Source organism: Atractosteus spatula, chromosome 2 (genome assembly GCF_055471065.1).
Source record: "Atractosteus spatula isolate fAtrSpa1 chromosome 2, fAtrSpa1.hap1, whole genome shotgun sequence".
In the NCBI taxonomy this organism is placed as follows: Eukaryota; Metazoa; Chordata; class Actinopteri; order Semionotiformes; family Lepisosteidae; genus Atractosteus; species Atractosteus spatula.
This window is the reverse complement of record NC_142707.1, coordinates 63522911-63547310: the sequence shown is the minus strand read 5'-3', so window position 1 is coordinate 63547310 and position 24400 is coordinate 63522911. Positions and strand designations below refer to the sequence as shown.

Below are 24400 nucleotides of genomic sequence, written 5' to 3'. Positions count from 1 at the left end.
GAAATATGAAATTGCATTTCTGGTCAAATTTAACTCTTTCAAACATAAAATCCTATTTATACTATGAAGATTTCTACAAAACAATAACCCAAAGCAGAGTTATTTTAGAGAATGACCACATAATGAATTGCAACTTGAAGTAGAAAGAGACATTAAAATAATCAAAGGGGATCATGTAAAAGCAGTACATTTAAAACCTTACCCGTGGATTTGCTGGGTGTATCTTTGCCAAAAGTACAGTATATACTGTACATTTTTTGTATCCTTTAGTCAAATATTGTTTTGAACAAGATGAGAAGCATTTTACTGTAGAGATTAAAATTTGGCTTTATCTTCAACTGATTAAGTAAATGTAAATATGTAAATCCTTAAATGTCTGATGTATTATTCCATGGTTGTTGATCTTCACAAGTATTGGATTAAAATGTACCTAATAATTCTACTAAACATGAAGCAGTCAGATTTGGTACATGCAGGTATATTTTTATTTATAGTTTCCTTTAAAATATTTCAGCCTGATGAGTTTTCTGGCCTGGTCAGTGCATATGCTTCCTGCAGATCTTCAATAATTAGAAAGTATCCTACTGTACATTCCAGATTAGATACGCTCACTATAGCTTTTACAGTATGTAGGCTAGTTAATTTTCAGATCATGACAGAAGAACAGTGTGAATTAAGTCAGTTGCTCTGAATGGATCATGTTATGTACTTGCATTCATTTTCTGCTAAACTATAATGCTGTCACATCTTGAGGAATCCTGTGCAGGAAGTTTGCATACACTGTATATTAACTTTATCTTTATTGTAGGAACTTAAACATGTGTTCTTTTATCACTGCATACTGTATTTAACCTTTGCAAAACCTATTGTGATAATGGGTGAGGTCTGCCCATGCTTTTAACCAGCAGCGTACACTTTCTTTACTCCCTTTTGGGATCAGAGTGCTGGTGTGGAATCGATCCACGGGAAGTATGCAAGAATTGATAGGAAGAACAGAGACTTGCTAGAGACAAGGAGAAAATGATTCTCTTTAGGGAGAATGAGTTAGCACCTAATCGGTAAGGCTTTTGGCGTGCGTCTGAGACGAACGCCACACCAGCCGCGTGAGCATTTAATATAGGGTTCCCAATTAGGGACACCCATGTTGTTTAATAAGAAAATGCATTCTCAATGTCAAGATCCTCTGGTGGTGAACAGCGGTATCACAGTGAAAAGTGAATTTTCGCCACTGTGTCACACTATAAATTTGTAATATATTCATTGGAGTTCTGTTTTGTATAGAAATCTCCTGTTTTGGTGTGTAATATCAGTGTTTAATCTTAAATCTTATGTCTTGAAAGCTTGACATTGATTTACAGTGTGCAGTATATGTGTAGGGACAAATACTTTCAACATATTATTATCACATTTTTACCTTTTATTATCTATACATCCATTTTCAATACCATTTAATGCAGTACAGGATTGCAAGGGAAGCCGAAGCCTAACCCAACATGCAAGGTGGGACACACCTTGGATGGGATGCCAGTCCATTGCAGGGCACGCACACACACACACACACACACACACACAGACCAGGGCCACATTTTTTACAGATGCACCCAGAAGAAACACGGGGAGAAACTGGGGAGAAAATACAAATTCAACCCAGGACTCCAGCACTCCATGGCAACAATGCTAACCAGTGTGCCAGCGTGCCTCCCTCCTTTTTAGTAACATATGATGCATGGCTGTAAATACTGGAGTAAATTATCTAAATATTTAATACAGCTGTACAATAATACAATATATAATAATGCGATATATATACAATACATTATAAATAATACAATATATACAATTTATTAGATTGCGATATCTCTGCTAGTTACAATTTGTTTTTTTTCATCAAAATTATTGTACTGTATGCTTTTACATTTCATTTAATCGGGAATGCATACATTTAATTACATTTCCTGATCAATATTTTCACATATTTATCTTGCCCATTCCAGCACCTGTACTGAGAAACTATACTCCAAATAGGATCCTGAGGAACATGTTGGCCAATGAAAGTAGATACAAGATGACATGTGACCTTATACCCTAGAAAATCATTTTGCTCCCTCTTCTGAACAAGTGATGTTAGTGTCCTCCATTATATGCTGTTATTATAAACTCAAAAGTACCTTCACCATAGTCCAGTTGGTATGTGTGCCAAATTAAATTCGTCTGCAATGTATAGTATTCATGAAACAGTTCTGTGACTTAGCCAGCTAACATGCTTTACTAATATCTTACTTTTTGCTTATGGTTTTGAATAAACTGACACATTAAAGCATAATACAGTATATAGTGCAGTAAATATATACAGCATCCTATGAATAATATTTTGATAATTTAACAAAGTTAGAATATAAGAATAGTGATTTTATTTGTGAAACATTTATCATTACTTTATTATTCTGGATTAAGCCTCAGGAATACTGTACCGTACATAAATTGCGATGGAAGCAAAAAGTAGAAAACGTCACCTTTTTTAAACTGTTCTTGATGACGTGATTCCCTGTTGATTTGAAACTCGTCGGAGCTGTGCAAGGTTTTTGTTGATTTTGGTGACACCGCAGATTTTGCCTCAATATTTTTGTGGGATTCACATTTTTGGGGGGCCATGATTCAACCTTCCCTTTTTCCATCATGAAAAGGGTCGCCGGTGAAAGGCCCTTACAAGAAGCGAAGGTGTTTCACGGGTCATGTTTGCTGTCATATGGACTTCCTTCAACTCCCTGTTTCCAATTCTAGACTCTTCACGGGCGGAGAAGAAAGAAAGCAAGTGCCCAACGCCGGGATGTGATGGGACGGGCCACGTGACAGGGCTGTACCCCCACCATCGGAGTTTATCAGGGTGTCCCCACAAAGACAGGGTACCTCCAGAAAGTAAGCAGAAAGGAAATATAATTATCAATTAGGTGACAAAACTTATTATATTTTTGTATCAAATATATATAACGTACTTTGTTTCCCTGCTTTTTTTTCTGAATGTTGTTGTTTCTTTTTCTCTTGCACTCCTGGTTATGAAAAAAAAGTCTGATGCACTGATTTTCTTTCCCCCCTGTGCTGAAATTTATCCTTTTCCATGCACGGCTCTGTCTTTTTGGCCTGACATGTTGTTTGTGCATGTTGCACCCGTCTTATGGAAAATATACAACAGTCAAATTGAATTGTATTTGCACAGTTTCATTATGCTTCTGTCGTACAAATACTTTGCTTTCTCATGATTTCCCACAGTATGTGTTCCTTACATTACCTCTCAATACCTTTACTGTGATATCAATGTGCTTTACTACACTTTACTCTGCTTTATCTTGCTAGTCCCCACTAAACTGGCATATGAGCTTTTACTGTTTCTTGAAGTTAAAATTAAAATACTGAAATAGTTTGCTTTGCATCACCTTACATCAGTTCTTTCTATAGTACACTACAGATTGCAATATTTTATTATAACAATTAAAATACCTGTATGCTTCATATTTAGTTTTGCAAAAGGAATTGCAAAAGGAATTATGTAAACTCAGAATTCAAAGTCATAGGTTCAACAAAATATGTTAGTTCACTTTTTAATTTCTACAAGATCTCTTTGAAGCAAAACAATGCTGTCACTTGTACTTGTGCTGTAGGTATGAGCGTAATATTGACAAATATTTAAAGCAATGGAAATTCAGGGCTTACAAGGTCTTACTCATAAAATTATAAGCACCATTCTATTGTCCTGAAAGCAGTGCAGAATCAGTTTTATTAAAAAAAAACTCTCATAAGAAGGAATTTTCATTCTGATCTGGTTCTTCTTAATTATTGAAACTGGCAGTTTATTTTGCCTGTTTCAAAAACTCTTAGTCCAAACTCCATTAAAGGCTTTCTAAAACAGCCTATGATCATAATAGTGACACGGAGCACACACATCTGAAAAAGATTAAGCTGAACGTTTATTAACTCTGGAACAATTTAACCTGTCACTTCATTTTCTTGATGCAAATTTAGGTTGATAACATTTTTCATAGAAGTCACATTTTTGCAGCCATCTAAGTATTTAACTCATGTTGACAATAAACACACACAGTCCATACTTGAGCCTAGAGGCTTAACAGGCAGAAGTTTATTGAAGTTTATTGCTGACTCCCAGAAAACACTGGGTGGACTGGAGGAAATGGGGTGAAGCACCTCCCCTGTGGCTTCCTTTGGAAGTAAAAGGAAAAGTCTAAAAATATTAAAGCATTTTTTCTGTCTTCTGCCAAAATCTTTGGAAGACAGGCATGCACCAGTCCATCGCAGGGCAGACACACAGACTCAAACTTAGACACGCAGACACCCACACACCTACACACACCTAGGGCAAATTTTCACAGAAGCCAATTAACCTAGCAGTCTGTGGAAATCGGAGAACCTGGAGGAAACCCACACAAATATGGGTAGAACATACAGTACAAACTCCATGCAGATAGCACCCAAGTCTGAAATGTAACCCAGGGCCCCAGCGCCAAGGCACCAATGCTCTGCATTGCCCCACTGAGCCGCCCATGTTTATTATTAATATCAATGTTTCTGTTGTTGTTGTAGGCCAGATTGTACAATCACACTGCGGAGTTTAGCGAAGACCCTGGAATTGTCTCCCCTTTCAAACCTTGCCATGATATTTGTAATAGTCAGAATGTCAGAACTAGAGATTTAATATCTCAGCAGAATACAAAACCTCCTACAGCACATTTCCCCTGGTCACCCTACTGGGTGGGACATTCATTGGGAGATTCTGGTACTGAGGAAAGAATGTTACCTACTGATCCATCAGCGGCACTTATTGCAGTAACCTAGTTTTATTCCTATCCCAGTATTAAGCGAATCTACTCCTGCTTTGTTTATGAGATCTGATGAAATCAGGCTACAAAGCGTTAACTTTGCCTAGTAAGTAATTTAGTACTCCTGTTTCATACTCCAATTGATTTCCAGTTTATGATTTCTCTGTTTACCTCTGTCACCCTGTCATGTTTTTTCATGAACTCGATCCTTTTTTTATTAAGGATCTTAAGAGTCCCTTCAAGGTGCTGAGTTAAACTTTCAGATATTGTGCCTAAAGAAAAATACACACTGTTTCAGCTTTACTTCAGGTGTTCTTATTGACAACTCAAGAACAGTTTTATTAATCACTGCATTTTGTACTTTTTAAATTTGTTCAGACTTTCTAACTTGTTATTATGTTTATTTTTACATATTCAGGTTTCAAAGCACAGTTTTTGTATTGTGGACCACATTAGTTTCAGTGAATTGGACATGCCTTAAGCCCAATGGTAAACCAATAAGTAGGAACGTCTGAAAACAAATATTTTTCTAAACAAATGTGTGCTATTTTTACTTGAGCATAAAGCAAATACAGTGTGGAGCTTGTATGTTCTCCACGTGTTTGGATGGTTTTCCTCCAAGCACTCTGGTTTCTTCCCACGGTCAGAAGACATACTGGTACTGTAGGTTAACTGGCGCAGGTGTGAGTGTGTGAGTGTTTGTGTCTGTGTGTGCCCTGCGATGGACTGACATCTGATCCAGAGTCTGTGCTTCAGGATAGGCTCTGGCTCCCCAGCAAACCTGAATTGGAAGAAGTGGTTAGAAAATGGATGGATAGGTAAACAAACACAGACTAAAACCAAAAGCAAAGACTGAACCAGGGACTGATTCCAAACTTCTGATTCTGGACAATCTGTCATATTTCAGCCATCTGTTGTTTGCCAAGTCACACTTGGCCCGAGTAGCTTGCAAACATCTTCTAAGAACGCACAATATGAACATCGAAAAGGTGCAAAATAGAGTTGCTGGCAAACAGGTATGTAAGGAGCTGTCCACATGACAAAAGATGTCAATGGCTTGTCATGAGAATTCGACCCAGCGATCATTCATTACATTCAATTATTTCACTTTTCATGATAATCCTTTGGATACCCCAGACCAACAATAATCATGAGTACATAAATATTGTAGACTCATAATACAAGAAAGATTAAAAATATACCCTTCTTCCCCCCTTACAAATTCTCTCACTATATACTGTATGTAAAGTAGACAAACACATATGGTATCATTGTATTGTATTGTTTATTTCAGGAAACCAGTATTGTTCAAAAGGCTATAGTATGTGTTTAGTTATTGATATTGAGATGGCTCTGAGCTTAAAATACTTCAGAAATGTTTCCACAATACAATTTCAACAGTAGTGTGATGGTTAAGTTGCTTTGTTATTAAATATACTTTTGTAGGAAGATATTTTTTATTCCTGGTAAGGCATTGTGACATTGGGAGTGTTTAGGCTGTTAATGGAAGGAGGAATGCAAGGAGGCTGTTGCTCTGACTGGTGAGGAAGCGTTGTTGCCCTTTTATTGACAGCGGGTGTGCTGTTCATGGGGAGTAGGAAGAGCAGGGAGAAGAGAACAAGAGAGAGAGATTCTGCTCCTGAATGATTCCAGGCAGGATGAGAGTGAGCAGGAGTCTCTCCTGCTTTTATGGGGGAGGGGGTTACAAATGTTGGAAAAGGGGAGCCAGAGAGGAAAGGATAAGGGGCAAAGGAACAGTCCAAATGGACAGTCCAAATGGACAGTATTATCATTCAATCTTGTTCCCCTTTTGTACATAAAAAAATGACAAAATTCTTACTAAAAATCTAGATATTTGTCCTATTGCAACAATGAGGCAATGATCATGCCAACAATAAGGTGCATAATACTGGTACCAATTTTTTATAGTGTGTAATGATTTGTTGATCCTTCTGTTTAAATTTAAAAAATCAATTTTTTCTTTTTTTGTCAACCAAATCTGAAATCACCAGCTGTAAATGACCTATCTTTATGTCAGTAACTCTTGCGCCACTCAGGAGAGAATGAGGCACACAGACATACACCTCTGACATGCCCACCTGCAGAGGTATTTGTCGTTTGACAAGATGCAAATTGCACAGTACCTCTCAAGAGAGTTAATGCCAATTGGAGCAGCACTGAGTCTCTGAGACATTACTGCAAGACTGTGTGCCCCCAGCAATTCACATTTTTGCTGAAAAGCTAAAAGAGCACTGGTAAATTAATCCCAATTATAGCCCAGTGGTGCTCAACCAATTATTTGGGTCTAACCGGACTCATCAGGACTATAGAGATCATTTTGCACTCAGAGAAAGTTCCTTTGCAACTAGAATCACCTGCTATGAGAGTCACATTTTGGAACTATAGTGGTAAAGAAATAGATGTAAATTGCCCTTGTCTGTGGGGAAAAATTGTCAGGGAAAAATTTAGTGGCTAGATGAATTGTCATGAACAATATGTGCAGCATACATAGAATGCCTTGCAAAAACATTCACCCCTTCCCACTGATGTCAAATTTTTGAATTACAAATGATGCATATGCTTTTTTAACAAACATTTTGGTTAGAACACTAATGCTGAGACTGAGTATTTTTATTGGTGTAAAAAGTTACTGTACATGCCAACACAAACTGCACAGTAAATCAAAAGCTAAAATGTTTTGATTGCAACCCCCTTTGTTGTGGCAAATCCAAATTAGTTCATGGAGTGTATTTCATGGAGTGAAGTCTTTTATGTATTTATTGAAAAGCTTTGTAGATCCTGTCTCTACTCCTTTTATTTTGAAAACGACCAACAAACGTTGTTAATAATGTAATATTAATATTTCATTGTAAATTATGTTGACGGGGGGTAAGCAATGAAAAAATTATGATTGTTGTTGTTCTAACAAATATACAATGTGATTTCAAGATTTCATTTAGAATACAGTTTGTTACAAATTTACAACAAAAATCTTGGAAAAAAGTATCTATAATTCTTGCTCTCCAAAAAAATCTCATTTACACAGGTTGAAGGAATATTTTTAGTCTTAAAGAAAAGGAGATGATCAGATTGCTTAATACAATCCTGAAGACTGCTGACAGAGACAACTCAATGAACTGCTTTACTCAACAATATAACAAGGACATACTAGCACAAGTGTGGTGGAACTTCTTTTCAGAGAGTTGCGGCTGTGTGGAACACATTTTCCAGTTGCTAAGAATTCTTCATGAATTGTTCAGTGAGATCTTCAGGATCGTAAGATCAACATTAGAATAAAAAGATTAAGCAGTTGCCCCCAACTTATTTTTAACATTGCTTGTGTTATAATATTCTTGAGTGATTGATGACTCACTGCACCTTGATAGGTCATGACAGCATGCTCCCCCATATAAGTTAAGGTATCATTAATATGATGTAATAAGAAAATATGTTAAATTTGAAATGTGATGATACTGCTACTTTTCCACTCAGTGTCACCTTTTAACTTGTTAACTTAATATGGGGGAGGGGAGCAGTGAGAGTGGGAGAAAAAGGAAATAAGGTTCAGCATCAATAAATTCCTTCGAAATTATTTTGGAGATATACTTTATCGAACATTAACCAGCAGAACTTAGTCCAGGCCATAGAGATTTATCGACCACCTGAGTTATGACTATTTGTCATATATAAGAGAATGCCTAATCTACCCATGGCATCTAAATCCGCAGAATATTCTATCCCTGTATGGTGGATAGGTGGTATGGTGTCTTCAATTACATGTAGGTCTGCTGCTTTTTAATTAATAGCTATACACAAATATGAAGATGAATGTTACAGTCTAAAGATGTGATAATGATGAAGTGAGATTGAATGTGTAAAGATGTTATTTTAGGGTGACTTCCCTTCACTTCCTTCATGTGCTGAAAGAAAACAGAAGCTGAGATGTACTTCTCTGGGTGTCTGCAAATATTTTTTACTATGACAGAGTTTGATGTTATGGATTAGGACCTAATTGCCAGGGGTGCAGTATTTAACTGAATCTCATACATTAATCCACTTATGGCATCCCAATCAATTATTTTGCTTAATTAATTGGTCCCTGTAATGGATACACCAGAATAGGTAGTAACAGTACATACATAGTACCTTTTCTTACAGATATAGATATACAGTAGAGCAACTTGCAAATACAGATTTTGCCTGATTTGTATCATCTTGCAGTTCTTTTCTTAGATGTGTGGAACATTTCTGCAGCTCAGAATGAACATATTTCACAGAATGTGTTCAGAAACAGTTTCGCATTTACGTTTATTGCATTAGACACTGACATGCAGTACCGTATGTGTAAAATTAGTAAAACTGACAAATGTATACAGTTATAAATATCGTATATGCACTATTGGTCTTATTCAATTTGGTATACTAACAGGTCGAAAACAAAAAAGACAATATGAAAATACAAAGGAACAGGTAAAGGTTTATTCCGTGCTGAAAAGAAAAGAGACACAACTTTGTGGCTGTGGAGCCTTCTTCAGCTGTCAGAAGAAGGCTGAAAAAGGCCCCACAGCCAAAACATTGTAGCTGTTTTCTTTTTAGCATGGAATAATCATTTACCTGTTCCTTTGCAGCCTATGTATGCTGATGCAGCTACTGTACCTACTTGAATATGAAAATACTTTTTGGGTCTATTCTGCTCAGCCCTCTGATTTTCCAATGTTCTTTATGCTTCTTTATGCTTGGCACTTTGCATGCTTAGGTTGATCTTTTCCTCTGTTCTTACTGCTTTAAATGTTGTGTTTACGTAATGCTAACGATCTTAACCGTTCACAAACTAATCTAATTAGCTATTTCTGGGACTGCTAACCTCCCCTATTCTACACATTTTATCTTCCACTCTTTCTCTGTCAAGTTCTTGCAATGTATGAAAATGTTCTTAAGTGCCCTACACCTGGCTGCACAGGACGAGGTCATGTTAATAGCAACAGGAACTCCCATAGAAGGTAAGTGTTTTGAGATTCCATGGGCATTTACAAATGTTACTCTACACAGCCCCTTTTTATTGTTGTTAAATCATTGACTTATCTTAATCAAAAAAATAATTATTTGGTTTCTTTTCTTAATCCTAGTACTGGGATCTAATACCAATTATATTGACCGATGCTTCTTGTCAGAGTTTCTCGCATTAACAATATTTCTGATACATTAACAGTGACTTTAGTTTACCACTCTGAATTAGGACTGCCAAATCTCAGTGATGATCTTGTGATTTCATGTAAAAGTCGCTGAAGATTAAGGTGTGATTACAAGTCAACAACTTCAGAAGTATGTGTTTTTTTATGTAACATTAATGAAAACACATTAAAAAAATTATAGGAACCTGTAAAGTTAAAAAAATTAACAACACTTTATGAGCCATTTTAAGGCAAGGACCCAGCAAACAATGGTATTGCTTAGGTGTCGCATTTGAGAGTGCAACCAGTCCAGTGATGTAGCAAGTTTCTGGAAGACTGTCACACTTGGCAGATGCTATGGGATGTGGTGTAGCTCTTGCTATTAACACTTCCCTGGAACACTGGTACAAATGTGTGGAGCAGGCCTCTGAAGTCTCAAGTGCCCCCAGCAGATCACAGAACTGCAGCTGATCTGCACTAGGAGTTTGAATTCACCCCCTACTCTCTTGCATTCTGCCAGCAGTCGCTTTAGGCAATGATATATAGAACATCTCCTTAGGGAGCTGCAGTGAAATTACAGTTGTTAGAAGTAATAACGAAAAACAAAGCTAAGAACAGCAAAACTTTGTACCTTTATATTTCTTCCCACTACTGTCATGGAAACCCGACTAACAGACAAGTAGTGCCTCTTCAGTCATCCCACATCCCCTTAGTTAGCTACGACTAAAAAGCAAGGCTTTAGTTCTGTGTCAGCTTAGAAATGCGTTAGATTTAGGTGCTCAGTGTAATTGTTTTCTGTATGTTCATTTATTAAGAGAACTGCTGCAGAAATCCCACACACAAAAATGTAAAAATGAAAACAATTGTAAAAATGAAGTCTTTGTGAAACGAAAATAAGGAATATAATGTAATTGGCTAGGATGTATGTGAGCGCCTTGGGGTTAATACAGACATTACTGTATGTTGTGTTACCCCACAGTGTACAAATGTGATCCATCTTTAAAATGAGTTTTCACCAAAGCCCCAACAGCTGGCCACATGAAGAGACTCTGTGTTGTAATTAAAAGCTCAAGTTGATATATACATATATCGTTTTTTTATGGCAGAAGCTTATGTGACTTTGTAACAGATTCAAAAGATTGTTAGTTACAAGTGCAGGGAAGAAGGAATGATCGAAAAACAGATGCTATAATAAATCCAAAACTTTAAAATTAAGTTCTAGTGTAGTCTTACACACTCCTGTGGTGGAAGTGTTAGAGAACCCAAGTGCTAGGTGAGAGGCGGCTGAGTTGTGGAGCCTGCAAACAGCACAGAGGGAATAGCCCAGAGCTGCGTGTTACTGAGACCAGAGGGGGAGGGATCGCACACTCTGGAGCAGGGGAGCAGGCTGCTTGCAGGCTCGCAAAACCGAGTCGCCACACACACAGGGAAATGTAGTGCTCAGTGCTGCAACAGGTCAGGGATCCAGAGTGTGGTGCGGGCAAACACAGTTCAAGTCCATGGTGGTTCAGGCAAGGATCAAAACCGGGAGAGAAACAACAGTGAATCCTGGAGTTGAGATCGAGTAAGACTATCAAGTTCAAGTCAGTGATGCAGTTAACAAAGGCAAAGGGGTGATCCTGAGACATGGTCAGGACCAAAGATGGGGTCAGAAAACATGCTAAGCCAGGCACAGGGAAAGCACAAATCGAAAGGCTCAGCTGTCAACCGACTCCAGCTACTCTGACTCGCCAGGTGATGAGAGTCTGTGACAGATGCCAGGGGGAGCCAGGTCGATGACATCATCTCCTTAATTTCTATAGTTACTTACATTAATTAAACATTGATTTCATTAGAAAACTCAGCTGAGGCCAAATTCTTACTTACAATAACAGTTGAGAAGTTTACCATTTAAACATCAGGGTATGCTAGTAGAGGAATGGGAACAAAATACCAAGCTCACAGGAACAACAGCAAGTGTCAACTACAACTGTCCCACATGAGTCCCACATGAGTTTTACCCACAGCCTTCCAGTAATGAGTGTAGAGCCCCCAACCATTATCCCACGCCACTGCCCTGAACATGGTTATTGAAGCACTAGGAGACCTTCAGTCTTTGTCATGGGGAACAGAAACATTCTATTCTTTCATACAATACTACGAAAACAGAACCATTCTCTTGATGATGTTTCCCAGACATCCACAACAGCCATGACTGGGGTAAAGTACTTTGCTCAAACAGCAGTGTCTGTATGAAGGGCCTGGACCCACAACCTGCCTGCTGCGTCCCAAGCCCTAAACATTACTCCACGCGGCCCCTACATAACACTCTATACTGTACATCCTATGCTTTTACAGTATGTAACCTCATACCTGTCTTCAAATGGGCTGGATATTTTATCTCTATATAGTCAGATGCATCCAAGGGTGCTACATACAGTACAGTCATGTAAACAAGGGTTTCTGTATTCAACAACGAGTCCTTCAGAAGCTTAAATGTGTGGTGTGTTAGGAAATGTAATTGAGTAAGCACTGTTCTAGAGCCGTCCCCTTGGCAGCACAATTCAATTGTGCTAATGCTGTTGCAGCCTCTCTGGGTGTCCCATCGCTGCTGCAGAGAAGTTGGCAAAGGCTCAAGAAAAGCATCAGACCTGTGATGGAACAAAATCCAACCAAGCTTCGGACCGGGTTTTAAGGTATTGCATCTATTCTTTTGTTCACATTTTTTTTACTGAAAGAAGTGATCCATACCTTTGAATTGTTTGTATGATGACAACAATACTGCACTAAATTCGGCATATTATAATAGTTACAAACATTTTGCAGTGTATTCCCAATGCATCTGAGAGAATTTTCCAGCTTTCTTGTTCAAAATTCTACTACTAATACTATTACTGTTAACTACTATTAATACAAATCTGAAGAAGAATTAGCAATAAGAATGATATTACCTATTCAATTGCTTTTGTATAACTTACACATTCATCTTAATTTAAGGAACACTTATTTTATCATTTAAAATTGCACTTCACATTATTGTTTTAGGTGTTAAAAAATAATAGTGCAACAGCTGTCTTATTTCTATACAACACATAATGGTTTATTTTCCAGGCCTATGTGCTTTGTAAAACAGCTGGAAATTCCACAGTATGGTTACAAAAATAATGTCTCCACAACGACACCTCGCTCTAACCTGGCAAAGGAGTTAGAGAAGTATTCCAAGACTACCTTTGATTACAACAGCTATGACAACCACGTCTACGGGAAACGAGCCATTGCACCCAAGGTCCAAGGCAGGGATGGGTCTCCTAAAGGATACGATGGTATGAACTATATATTTTAATTGTGCAGATTACTGGAAGGAATGCTAAATATAACACTGTTGAGCAGATTAAAAATCACTCATAAATGATAAAATTGTAATAAATGTCTGTTGTCCTATTCTTCACCAGTGCAAGAGGGTTAGTTAACGACTTACAGTATACTTGCTCATTTTTTTGTATAAGAGTGAGAAGAAGAAATGAAAAATACAGTAGTTGGCATCATAAGAATAGAAGTGGTGAGATATACACCACATTATAGTATATAAAAAGAACAGAAATTTTATTTTATGTGTAACAACAGCAAGAATATATTTTTTGAATCCAAAATGGTTAATGTTTTCTGAATTAACTAATGATTCCTGAAAGAGTAGCATACAAAAGTACTGATGTAACATACAACAGTGAGAAAGATTTTTTCCCCTTTATATCTTCTTTTGCTTTTTTCTTTAATTGTTAATGGCATTTCACTATAACCCATGACAGAATATAGATGCCCACTGCCTCTTGCTTCATTAGAAAACAAAATTCCTATCTAATTAAACAGTTTCTGATTACAATGCTGGTTAAGCAAGCCTCCGATCTCACGTTCTCTATGGCAGCTTTTATTGTGTTTAAAATTCAGAACTTACATTCTCGAAAGATAGAGCTCTGAGGCTGTGCTTGTTGTTGAAATTCATTTTATAAAGCACCTCTCTCACCTTACCACAGATTTAATATAGCAGCACTCAAGATGGAACTGTTCGTATGGTAATGATAGACTCTGGTGGGTGTATGTGTATAAATGAATAAATCTGTGGTATAATATTTAAGTCGTTGGGTATGTTTTGGGGGGGTTGGTGTGTCTGCAGCACATGCTGTTGACAGTGCTGCGCGTGTTGCCTGTCCTTGCAGCCAAGCGGTACTGTAAAAACTCCAGTTCAGCCAGCAGCACGACAAGCAGCTACGCTCCCAGCAGCAGCAGCAGCAGCATGAGCTGTGGAGGAGGCAGCAGTGCCAGCAGTACGTGCAGCAAGAGCAGCTTCGACTACACCCACGACATGGAGGCCGCCCACATGGCAGCCACTGCAATCCTCAACCTCTCCACGCGCTGCCGGGAGATGCCTCAGAACCTCTCCACCAAGCCTCAGGATCTCTGCTCTGGGGTAAAGCTCTTCCACACGCTTAGTGCGTTAGCACTCTTGGCATATTTCAGCCACTCTTTCTTTATGATGATTTGCTTCACATCTAACCTCGAGAGCCCAGAGCTGCAGCGATAGATGATTAATTCTGATTGGGAGGGGTGTTTACATACTGTATGTGTGTGTGGGGGGGGCGGGGGGTTCCAGTGTTGTATAAGTTATCCTGACAACATGTGATGAGACAACATACATTTTTTAATCATAAAGCTGTCATGCAGCTTGATTTCATCCCAGGTTACATTTTTAGCGACCTTACGTGTACTGTACAATACTGGTCTTGTCATGCACCTCTTAAATATAACCTGTGCTAACCTGAAATAAGTCAAAGGCTGGTAAATTAAATTATCTGTGGCATCCATTGGCTGCCTGAATACAGAAGTTTTTATGTTTCTTTACTGGAATTGTGTCATACCCTGATAAAGGAGCTGCTTTCTTGGGTGGTTGTTGTGTATGGAAATATGAATAATTATAAGAAAAGAAGAAAGGATTCTAGGCTTGCACGTAGTCCTTAAAGATTGCTATTACTGTATTTTAACTATCAAGCTCAGGGGGACTTTTTTATTTCAAATCAGATCTGAATATCAGCAGGAAGTAGGGAATAGTAGCAGCACACAATGAGCCAAATATGTCATTTATAAAAGATAAAGGAGCATATCCCTGTATTATCAGCCAAAATAAGCTGATCCTGTAAATGTAAAACAGAATACAAATGGCCGTCTCGTATTGATGTTGACAGCATTGTTCTGGGAAAGATAATTCTGCTTTCACAAAGCATAAAGCCATACACAGAACAGTAGGAGCTGCCTTCAGCAAGGAATTTCCTTTCCCTACTGACTTTTTGCACTTCTGTTATTGTTCTGTCACTATTCTCAAGAGAGGAGAGTGATGCCAAATAACTCAGTAGGAAGAAGCCTTGGAAATTAAATTTGTGTTCAGTGTTTGTTTTCGTGTCTTTTCATAAGCGAAAATCTAACTTGGTGCCTTTCCTATACTGTATATTCAGTTTGGTATGTAGCTCTGAAGAAAAGCACTGAGCAAAAATGGCAATTTGCAAGGGTAATTTAATGACTGGTGGAGTCATGTAATGTAATGAATAGTGGCACTGAAGTCTCCATTTTATTGCCACTGGTTTTCTTACTGCATACTTTCAATGTCCGCTCAATAACAGTGGCTGAGCATGGGGCTTTCCTCTGTCATCACTGCACATCTCTATCAACTGTAGCTCTGGGACTGCACAGCTATGAGAGTCTCTCGCTGCGATGTTTTTTCACTTTTAATTAAATATGATGTATCTGCTTTCCACGCTGGAAGTCTGTCTACTCAGGAGCATTCAAATGTGCTCCTGCAGGACAACAGAAAGAATCTGATTTCCTTTTGTTTGTTCTATGTAACACACTGCTTATTTTTATTTACTTGACTCTTTCATACCACAACATCTCAGAGTGCACTATAGGTGGGATACAATAAGGGAAAAACGAATGCTGCAGTCAAACTGATTAAGTTCCAATTAGTAACTTTATATAAGAGTAAATCATGTAACAAGTATAAAAGAAAAAAATGAAAAATCAAAAATAGAACGAGTACTGTATAGAGATAAAAGAACATGCATTTTAGAAAGGTATTAGAAAACTTACTTCCAATACATGATTAAAGTCCTTAACCATTAATAGACACGCAGGTCTTTGAAAGGACAGTGAGAATGAATTTTTAAAATCTAAACCTATTTCACCAATCTCTATTTTGGTCTGAAATAATTAGGAGATGCTGCAAAATGACAAGACCGTGAGAGTATTTTAAAGAAAATCTTAATGGAAACACCCATACATCCTACAGTAAGAATGATCCACTGTTATTATCAGTGCCAGTGTGCTGCATTGCTGGTTGCATCTCAGCATGCACTGTGGGTCGCTAATTGTACTCATTTCTATCACTTGAGTGGAATGGACTTTCACCTGTGGGACCAGTTTAGCATTTGTATCTCCAGAGACCAGTGACTGAGAGTAATGTGTATCAGAGTGTGTTTCAAGGTCCAGCTGAGATTTGCTACAATGCTCACAGCCTAATTCCAAAGTAGCTGGGAGTCTGTATTACAGAAAATTCCATCACAGCTTGCACACACGATTAGCTCTCAAATGCAGCAGTGTCAGCTTAGAGAAGTCAAAAGTGCAGAGGCAGTCACTGGACAAGATAGTTTTAGCTTCACCTCCATCTTTGAGAAGGCATATTCCTAGCCCTAAAGATTTTCATTTAAAAAAGCAGCTTAGAAAAGCCACTTGGAAAATTACAAATGAAGGCAGAGCAGCTGATGCTAGCGAGAAAAATTACTGAGATACTAATGTTTGGTGTTCCAAATCTAAAGCATATCTGCATTAACTGCACTTGATATTAATTGCTCGAAGGGTACCAAAGCAAGGTCTGACCAGTGCTTGAAGTAAGCTAGTGTATCATATTTTCTTGGAACTCAAAGTAGGTTGCCATTTTAAGCTGTAACCTTCAGAGCTGTATTGCTGCAGTGATATGCACAAATCCACTTCACAGTTAACTGGATATAGATCTATTCAGCTGTAATGAAGAAAATACAGCCCTGGGGAGAGTCGCATGGAATCACATTTAAGAGGGCTTTCCTTAGCTGGAGGGGCTCCTCTGTCCATCTCCACAGGCCCTGTTAGATTAATTTGTTTCACCCGAGAGACTGCAGTGCTGTGTGTTTTTGGTGAAATCTTAAATAAAAAAGGGTAGTAAACCATATGAGAAACGTATCAGGTATATTCAGTTCAGTGTACAAATTAAAGGGACTTGCTGTTTACTGTTGTGTTCCGAACCATTCTTTTTTTTTAATTATCTTCTTTGCTAAAGCAGCTGAAGGGCTGTAGGTGTGACTGCAGTCAGGCAAGGTTGATTGTATACGGACGACAGTCTTCTGAGAGCCTCCTGCCGTTAGCTCTAGTACTGAGCCACTTTCAAGCGTGTTGCCATTTGTATTGTTGTCCACAGAGATCTAAATCAAGATCACCGCACTCATCTTTCTTTGAAGGGAGCCCTCCAGAGAGGAGAGACCGAGACAGTTGAAAGAGAAGGCTGCTGAACTATTAAAATTTTCATTGCAGACTCAAATTTTCTTCTCCCTCTGTGAACAGAATTAAGGGTGTAGAATTCCTAATATCTCCTGCCTGAGACTTGTAAACATATCTGAGTCTGCCTTTGATTTTTAGAAGGCAAATGCCTGGAGGAGTTGAAAAGGCAAAGCAGTTATTTCAAAATGGGCACAATGGAGCTTTTAAAACTGAAGGATCAATGTTGATTCTCTGCTCTGCTCTACCTGCTCTTCCTACGCCACTTGCAGAGAATGACCTCTTTTTAAGGATAGCCCGCTGGTTGTCTGGAGCTCTGCTGCAGTGTTGTAATTTTTGGAATGGCCTCAGAGTCTAAAAGCACAACTTAATTCAGGGCTGAAGCCGCAGTGCAATGCAGCTGTTTTTTTTTACATTATTTTCTAACAGATTTGAAGCTGATGACAGTCCCAGTAATGCAGTCCCACGAGTATTTAAAGATTTTCAGACCAGGCCTAGGGCTGTAATCTCTTCTACCTCTTTTTTTCTGCTTCTTCTTTGTCATTACAGAGCTTAACCAACACAAAGGGAAACTGATCTTGGAAAGGGTTAAGCTGCCAGGGCTGCGTCTACTAGCACAAGTTAAAACATTAAGAGGGTGTTGAACAGCCGGGAATGTAAACCAATGTGGCTTGCTCTCTCTCTGTCAGAATCCCGACATTGAAGTGGACGAAAATGGAACACTGGATCTGAGCATGAACAAGCAGCGCGGACGCGATGGCAGCTGTGCCATTTTGACGCCTCTGGAGCCCATGTCTCCACAGCGACAGGCCATGATGAGCAGCAGGTGCTACCAAATGAATGAGGCCGACTGCTGGGATCTACCGGTCGACTACACCAAAATAAAGCAGATCGACGAGGATGATCCCAAAGAGGTACTCGAATTATACATTGAGGGCTGGCATCTTCAGATGAATTGTGAAATGGATGCCTTCATTCAAGTCAAGTGCTCCATTGCCTCCTCCTTTTGTGATTTGGTGTTAGAGGGCTCTGGAAAGTGTTATTTCAAAATGACAGAAAGGCCACTAGGTCAGTGTTGTATGTTTCAGAAGCCCCAAGACTTGTGCTAACCAATTAGTACACTCATTTGAATATTCTTATATATTTTTAGTTTTTGAAGTTTGACAGTGAAAGCTAAAAAAAAAGGTTTTAATGATAGCATTAGGGATGTAAAGAAACCTACAGTATGGAAGCACTTTGAATACAGTAAAAATTGTTATTATTACATTTATATTGATTTATACATTGTTATTTTTATCATGTCTCAGGTCTCCATTGACTTTGATCAGAAACGTCAGATGTTGTTTATTTCTTGGCTACAAGCATTGCATGTTAATACTCACAATGTGGAATATGTCAAATAAAACACAAAACAGCCTAGCATTCACTGAATTTTAATATCCATATGCAATGATAGTATTTGAATGCATAAAATGTCTGATCTCAATAAACATGTTATAACACATTAACAGTGATCACTTTCTAAACCATGATTTTGGAAAGGCAGAGTATTAATTTTGTTTTTTGCTCTTGTTTTTATATCCTTGTGCATAAATATAACATAAAACAATGAAACACAGCAGAACCTACAGATTTGCTTCATTTGGCTGAGAGAGAATCTTTGTTTTTACTAGAGTGTCATCTAGTGGACATTTCATACAGTGGGAAAGTTGCATGTGATTTGTGCTTCACTTTGAACAAGATACTAAACTGTATCTCCAATCTATTTCTTCAAAAATAATGATTTAAGGCCTGTCACAGTTCCTGCATGATACAAGCAAGGACCTCAAGCAAATCCGAAGGCAGGTCATATGTTACTTGAATACAGTAGTTGATGCCATTGTTATAATAGCAGTAGGCATCAGTGCTTTCTGGATTCGTACTGCGCATGATTCCCAGTACCACCTAGTCTAAAACTCTTTATATCACATTTTCTTATCTGACATTTGGTGCACAAATACAGTACATCTTCAGGGTGAGACTATTTGTCCAGGATATAAAAACAGCACACTCCAAAATAAAAATGAAAAATTCCAAATGTTTTTAATTGCTCTCTGTAAGGATTTGAGATGGTCTAAAACTGGTGCTTAAAATTCTTGTAGTTCTTCCAAGAAAAAAAAATAAAAAGCTCTAATTACCCAAATACTCTGTACCCCTAATTTTTAAGCCAAAAGTAGATGTCAAAACTGTTGGAAATGCTGATAAATGTAGACTAGAAATAAACAAATGTCAATCAAATACCTGCTATATCAAAGTAGTTATTGTGAAAACACAATCTCTCAAATAGGAATAAACTGTAAGTTTAACAGAATACCAGTTTATCAAAAGCTTTTATATCTTCAGGTGGTTGATGTTTCAGCCTTTATATTAATTTTGAAAGTAATCCTTCCCACCACACACACAGACTTGATGCGTCTCCGCTTATGCAATTGAATCAAATCCCTTGTCTCAGTAATGGTGCAACTACAAGATTATACCTTACACACTCAGGAACTTTGAAAAAAAAACAACAATAATTTATATGCACAGTTTGACAGTCAATGGAGGGTTTAGCTATTTGCATGAAATGTGTGTGCATACTAACCTATTGTGTTTAAATTGAAAGCCTTCTAAAGCAATGTAGAGATTGACTTGCATGGTTACTGATGCTGATAATTCAGGCTAAAAAACATTGAATAATAATATGCTTTTCATTAATGGAAACTCATAGTTATTAGCTTATTGGAGGCAGTTTTCACTTGCACCAGAAATTATTGGCCCTATTCTTGTTATTAATTGTGAAAAATAGCAATACATGCACCTGTACATTGTTCCACACATACAAAGCCAAGTCATCTCAAATTTTTGGTTGTTCAGTATATAATGAACATTTACCCCCTAATCAAGAAAACTCACAAAGGACAATAATACACTGATATTTTTTTTGTCATTTTTCAAAAGATTCAGGATTTATCCTAAATTATTTAGGATGGATGATTTTCAATATATAAATTTCAAGAGAAATGACACTGAAAACAGTTCCTGGTATGAACGTTTGGAGCACTAGTTATTTACTTGGGAATCGTGAAGCAAAGATGTGAAAACAGACTTGTTAGATATTGTTATACAGTGCATCTGTATGTACCAATCATAGAATGGAGCTGCAAAAAGGAAGTGCCATATTCAGATAGAATTGACTCACAAGGAAATGGATATTTCTGCTTTCTTCCAAGACTTCATCCAGAGCTGTATGAGTATCGTCTATTGTGTACAAGTACTGTCAAATAATGGGGGTGGTGTATTGTAATAAGTAAGGCTTTGGACTCATAAACTATGGGTTGTGGATCCAGATCTCCAGCTGGAGACATTGTACTCCCGAGTGAGGCATTTTACCACCGTTGTTCCATTCCATCCAGTTGTACTGTATAAGTTGTATAAGTACAATTTATATGCTGGGGCATTGATGGGGGGACGATCCCTGTGATGTAGGGGTATTCAGTCCAATGAGGGAGTCTTGCTCTCTAGTCCTCTTATTGCTCCAGAAACAGGGTTGAGCTGCTGTAGCTCCAGTGTGGACTCTGCCTGTTTTTACTATCTCAGAAGTGAAGCAGTAAATTTACAAGGTTATCCCTGCTAGGTCTTGAGTGCTCATGTTAAGTGTTTTAGAATAATCAATCAATGCTCCAGTTGCATTTTTAGCTCTCAAAACCGGTAGAGGGGGTGGCGAGTTAGCAGCTATCAGGGGTACAATGAAGAAGAAGTGTCCTATTGAGGATCCAACTGAATGGGATGCTAAATGTACCAATTCAAATGCCTTTTAAATCTGCCTGCAGCCTGAAGATCTAGATCCTTTCCAAGATATCCTTGAAGACCGGCAGTATCCCGGAGAGGTCACCATCCCTAGCCCAAAGCCAAAATACCCCCAGTGCAAGGAAAGCAAAAAGGACCTGATAACGTAAGCATTTGGGGAGGTGCTGGTTATCTTTCTTACACACGTTTTTTTTTCTGTTGTTTTGCTTAAGAGGAACAAGCAATTTCTCCTTTGCACTACTAGCATGCTACATATGCAGCGTATTGTTCTGGCGACTTTTCATTTTACCTGAAGTTGTTAGCTAATGTTTACTTGCTTTGTCTTACTTTGATGCTTTATTGTAATAAAACATCATTCTCATTTTATCCTATTCATGTTGCAGCTTCTCCTTAGGATGTTTCAAAAAGCCCCTTGCAGACAGTGAAGCTAAACTGGAAACAATGAAACAACGTTTTTAAACATATTTACTCTTTTGGCTGTTTTTTGTTTTCTTTTTTTTTGTTTTGTTTTTATTTTTTTGGTGACAGATGTCCAACACCAGGGTGTGATGGAAGTGGTCATGTGACTGGTAATTACGCCTCACATAGAAGGTGTGACTTCATTTTTTCATGGTGGATTCTGTCTTTTCAATTTATTGTTTTCAGCTTACCTCAACAATGCTGTCAAATGATAGTGACACTCCTCAATGTTAACCCTTTGAGTACTAGTGGTTTTTTTTATTATTGGGGACCATGTAAAAACATCAAGTTGTGAAAATAAACATACTAAAGCCAAACTTTATTATGCAATGCATATTTTATGTCCCAATCATAAATTCATAATATTATATAGGTAACCCTTGTATTAGTAATTTGCATTCCATTAATTCTATTAAAAAAAGAACCAGTACTGCATATCTCAAGGACTTTTAAATGTGAGTGCCATTTGAATTGAATGTAATCGAATTATTCAGAGGGTTAACTGTTCTTTTAATTGACCCAATATCCTGCACTTGCACCATGGCTTTCCTGCATTTACAGTCCTTTCTTTGTGTATCTTGTCTTGTTTCATTGGTTGGTATCGCGGCCTTTTGCATTTAATTTTAATTAATGTCCCATATATGTATATTTTCCAGTCTGTCTGGCTGTCCTTTAGCTGACAAAAGTATTCGAAGCATGATGGCTACCAACTCTCAAGAACTCAAGTAAGCAGCAAAAACCAGTCCTTTGTCTTTACTTTTTTACTATCCCAAAAAAGGGGGATGTGGGAAACATATGCATTTGTGAAGGTTTGATATCATCAGTGCTTTATAAAACTTCATACTACACCTTCCGTTCTCAGAAGAAATGGTATGTACTTTGCAAGTACGTATTGAAGAAGGCAATATTCTTGGCGATGGAGCCAGGAGGACTGACAAAACCAACTACATATGTTTATTCTGTTTCAGGTTTACCCATCACTGAGATTAGAACTCATAGAAATTGTATAAATTGTGAATATCAATGTGTGCGCATGTTGTTTGTGAGCAGGACAGAAATACTTCTGTGTGTGAAACCTTCAGAGCACTGCTGCTGAAAACCGTGTTTTTTTTTTCTTCCTTCCTATAACAGCTGCTTTCTATTTCTATTTAAAGAAAATCTGAGAAAACCTACTTGGATGTTTCTCCTCCTTCACACTTTCAAGGCACTTGAACTTTTCTGGATGGTTTTAATTTAGGTTTAGAATTAGCCTAAGTCAATGTCTTCAGAAATATGCACCACTATAGTGGAAACCTTAACCATATAGGGATTTCAAATCTTTGTTTTCTTTTAGTTGACAGGCAACTGAAATGAATATCATGTACGATATCATGCAACCCTGTGTTTTGGAATGTAGTACTCGGGCATTTGCAAAAAAGGATGAATGATGAATTATTGCTTTAAGTGTCTCTTAAAATATAAAGGAGAGCCTACAGCTGTTGTACCCAGTTTTATTCTTTAGTACTGTATTTCTCTTTCAATAGACAGATGGCTCTTGAACCTGAAGCCCTTTTTCCCTATTATTTACAATCAAATTGTACAAAGAATCACAGTTTATTTTCTCAACTGAATGAAGAAAATTGCACAAAAAGCATTGAAGGACACAAGACATTCCTGTACATTTGAAACTACCCTTCAAACATGGGTCATTTTCATTGTTATAAAAACACCATATTACAGTTTGTTACATATATATAATGTATCATCCTCCTTTAAACACATTCACAAAAAGATTTGGTCATTTCATAAAAGGCATCTTTAGCCTAGGTCCTAGTCCTATATTGTTACTGTATATCACATCTCTAAATGAAAAACAGCTATTAGATGAGATTCTTTTTTATTCATAACAGTAGTAATAATCTGTTTAGAACACTAATAAAAATCTTTCTATCTTTCGTGGCAAGTCTGGGAAAAGTACTGTAAATACAAAACACAGATAAATGAACAGCAGATAAGAAATGGACATTTAAAACATGATCCTGGGTTTTTGAGAGACCTTCGGGGTGCCAGATTTCCTAATTTTTTTAGGAATATTATTCTATGGGAGCATGGGAACAGAAAGACATATCACTCTTCCCATTTTTCATATCCTAGTTTGAGGAATGCATAAGAATTCAGCATCAGTGGCCCAGTTAGTGGGTTACATCGGGAAATACAGTATAATGAGACAATAACCTAATATTATAAATCAATAATAAATGGAGGGGTAACAAGCCATTAAAGGCTTTGAACATCAAAGGAAAACTAATCTGGGCCCAATGGAGAGTTTCCAGAACAGGAGTACTGTAATATGACCTCATGAAGGCACTGGCTGCAGTGTTTTATGTATACTGTACTGCGATAGTTTCAGAGTATTCTTGGAAACCCCAGCAAGGAGGGCATTACAATTATTCATTTTGAAGGAGACAAGGCATGAACCAGTTTCTCCACATCAGGCACTGACAGAACAGGAAGTAGTCAGGTAATATTCCTAAAGTGGGAGAAGGACATCCTGGTGATGTTCTAGACAGGGGTTCAAAACTT

The 24400-nt window shown here is 37.8% G+C and overlaps 1 protein-coding gene across 4 annotated transcripts in view; it reads left to right on the top strand.

The window, feature by feature from the left end:
• myt1la (myelin transcription factor 1-like, a) overlaps positions 1-24400 on the top strand; it is a 157990-nt gene that overhangs the window by 117661 nt on the left and 15929 nt on the right. For all 4 annotated transcript variants that reach the window (XM_088934923.1, XM_088934915.1, XM_088934898.1 and 1 more), the window contains 8 exons: positions 2782-2916; positions 9739-9829; positions 12568-12675; positions 13091-13302; positions 14194-14444; positions 18241-18465; positions 21403-21524; positions 22495-22563. In XM_088934923.1, coding sequence (XP_088791049.1) covers positions 2782-2916; positions 9739-9829; positions 12568-12675; positions 13091-13302; positions 14194-14444; positions 18241-18465; positions 21403-21524; positions 22495-22563 — 1213 coding nt within the window. The remainder of the gene's footprint in view (positions 1-2781; positions 2917-9738; positions 9830-12567; positions 12676-13090; positions 13303-14193; positions 14445-18240; positions 18466-21402; positions 21525-22494; positions 22564-24400) is intronic.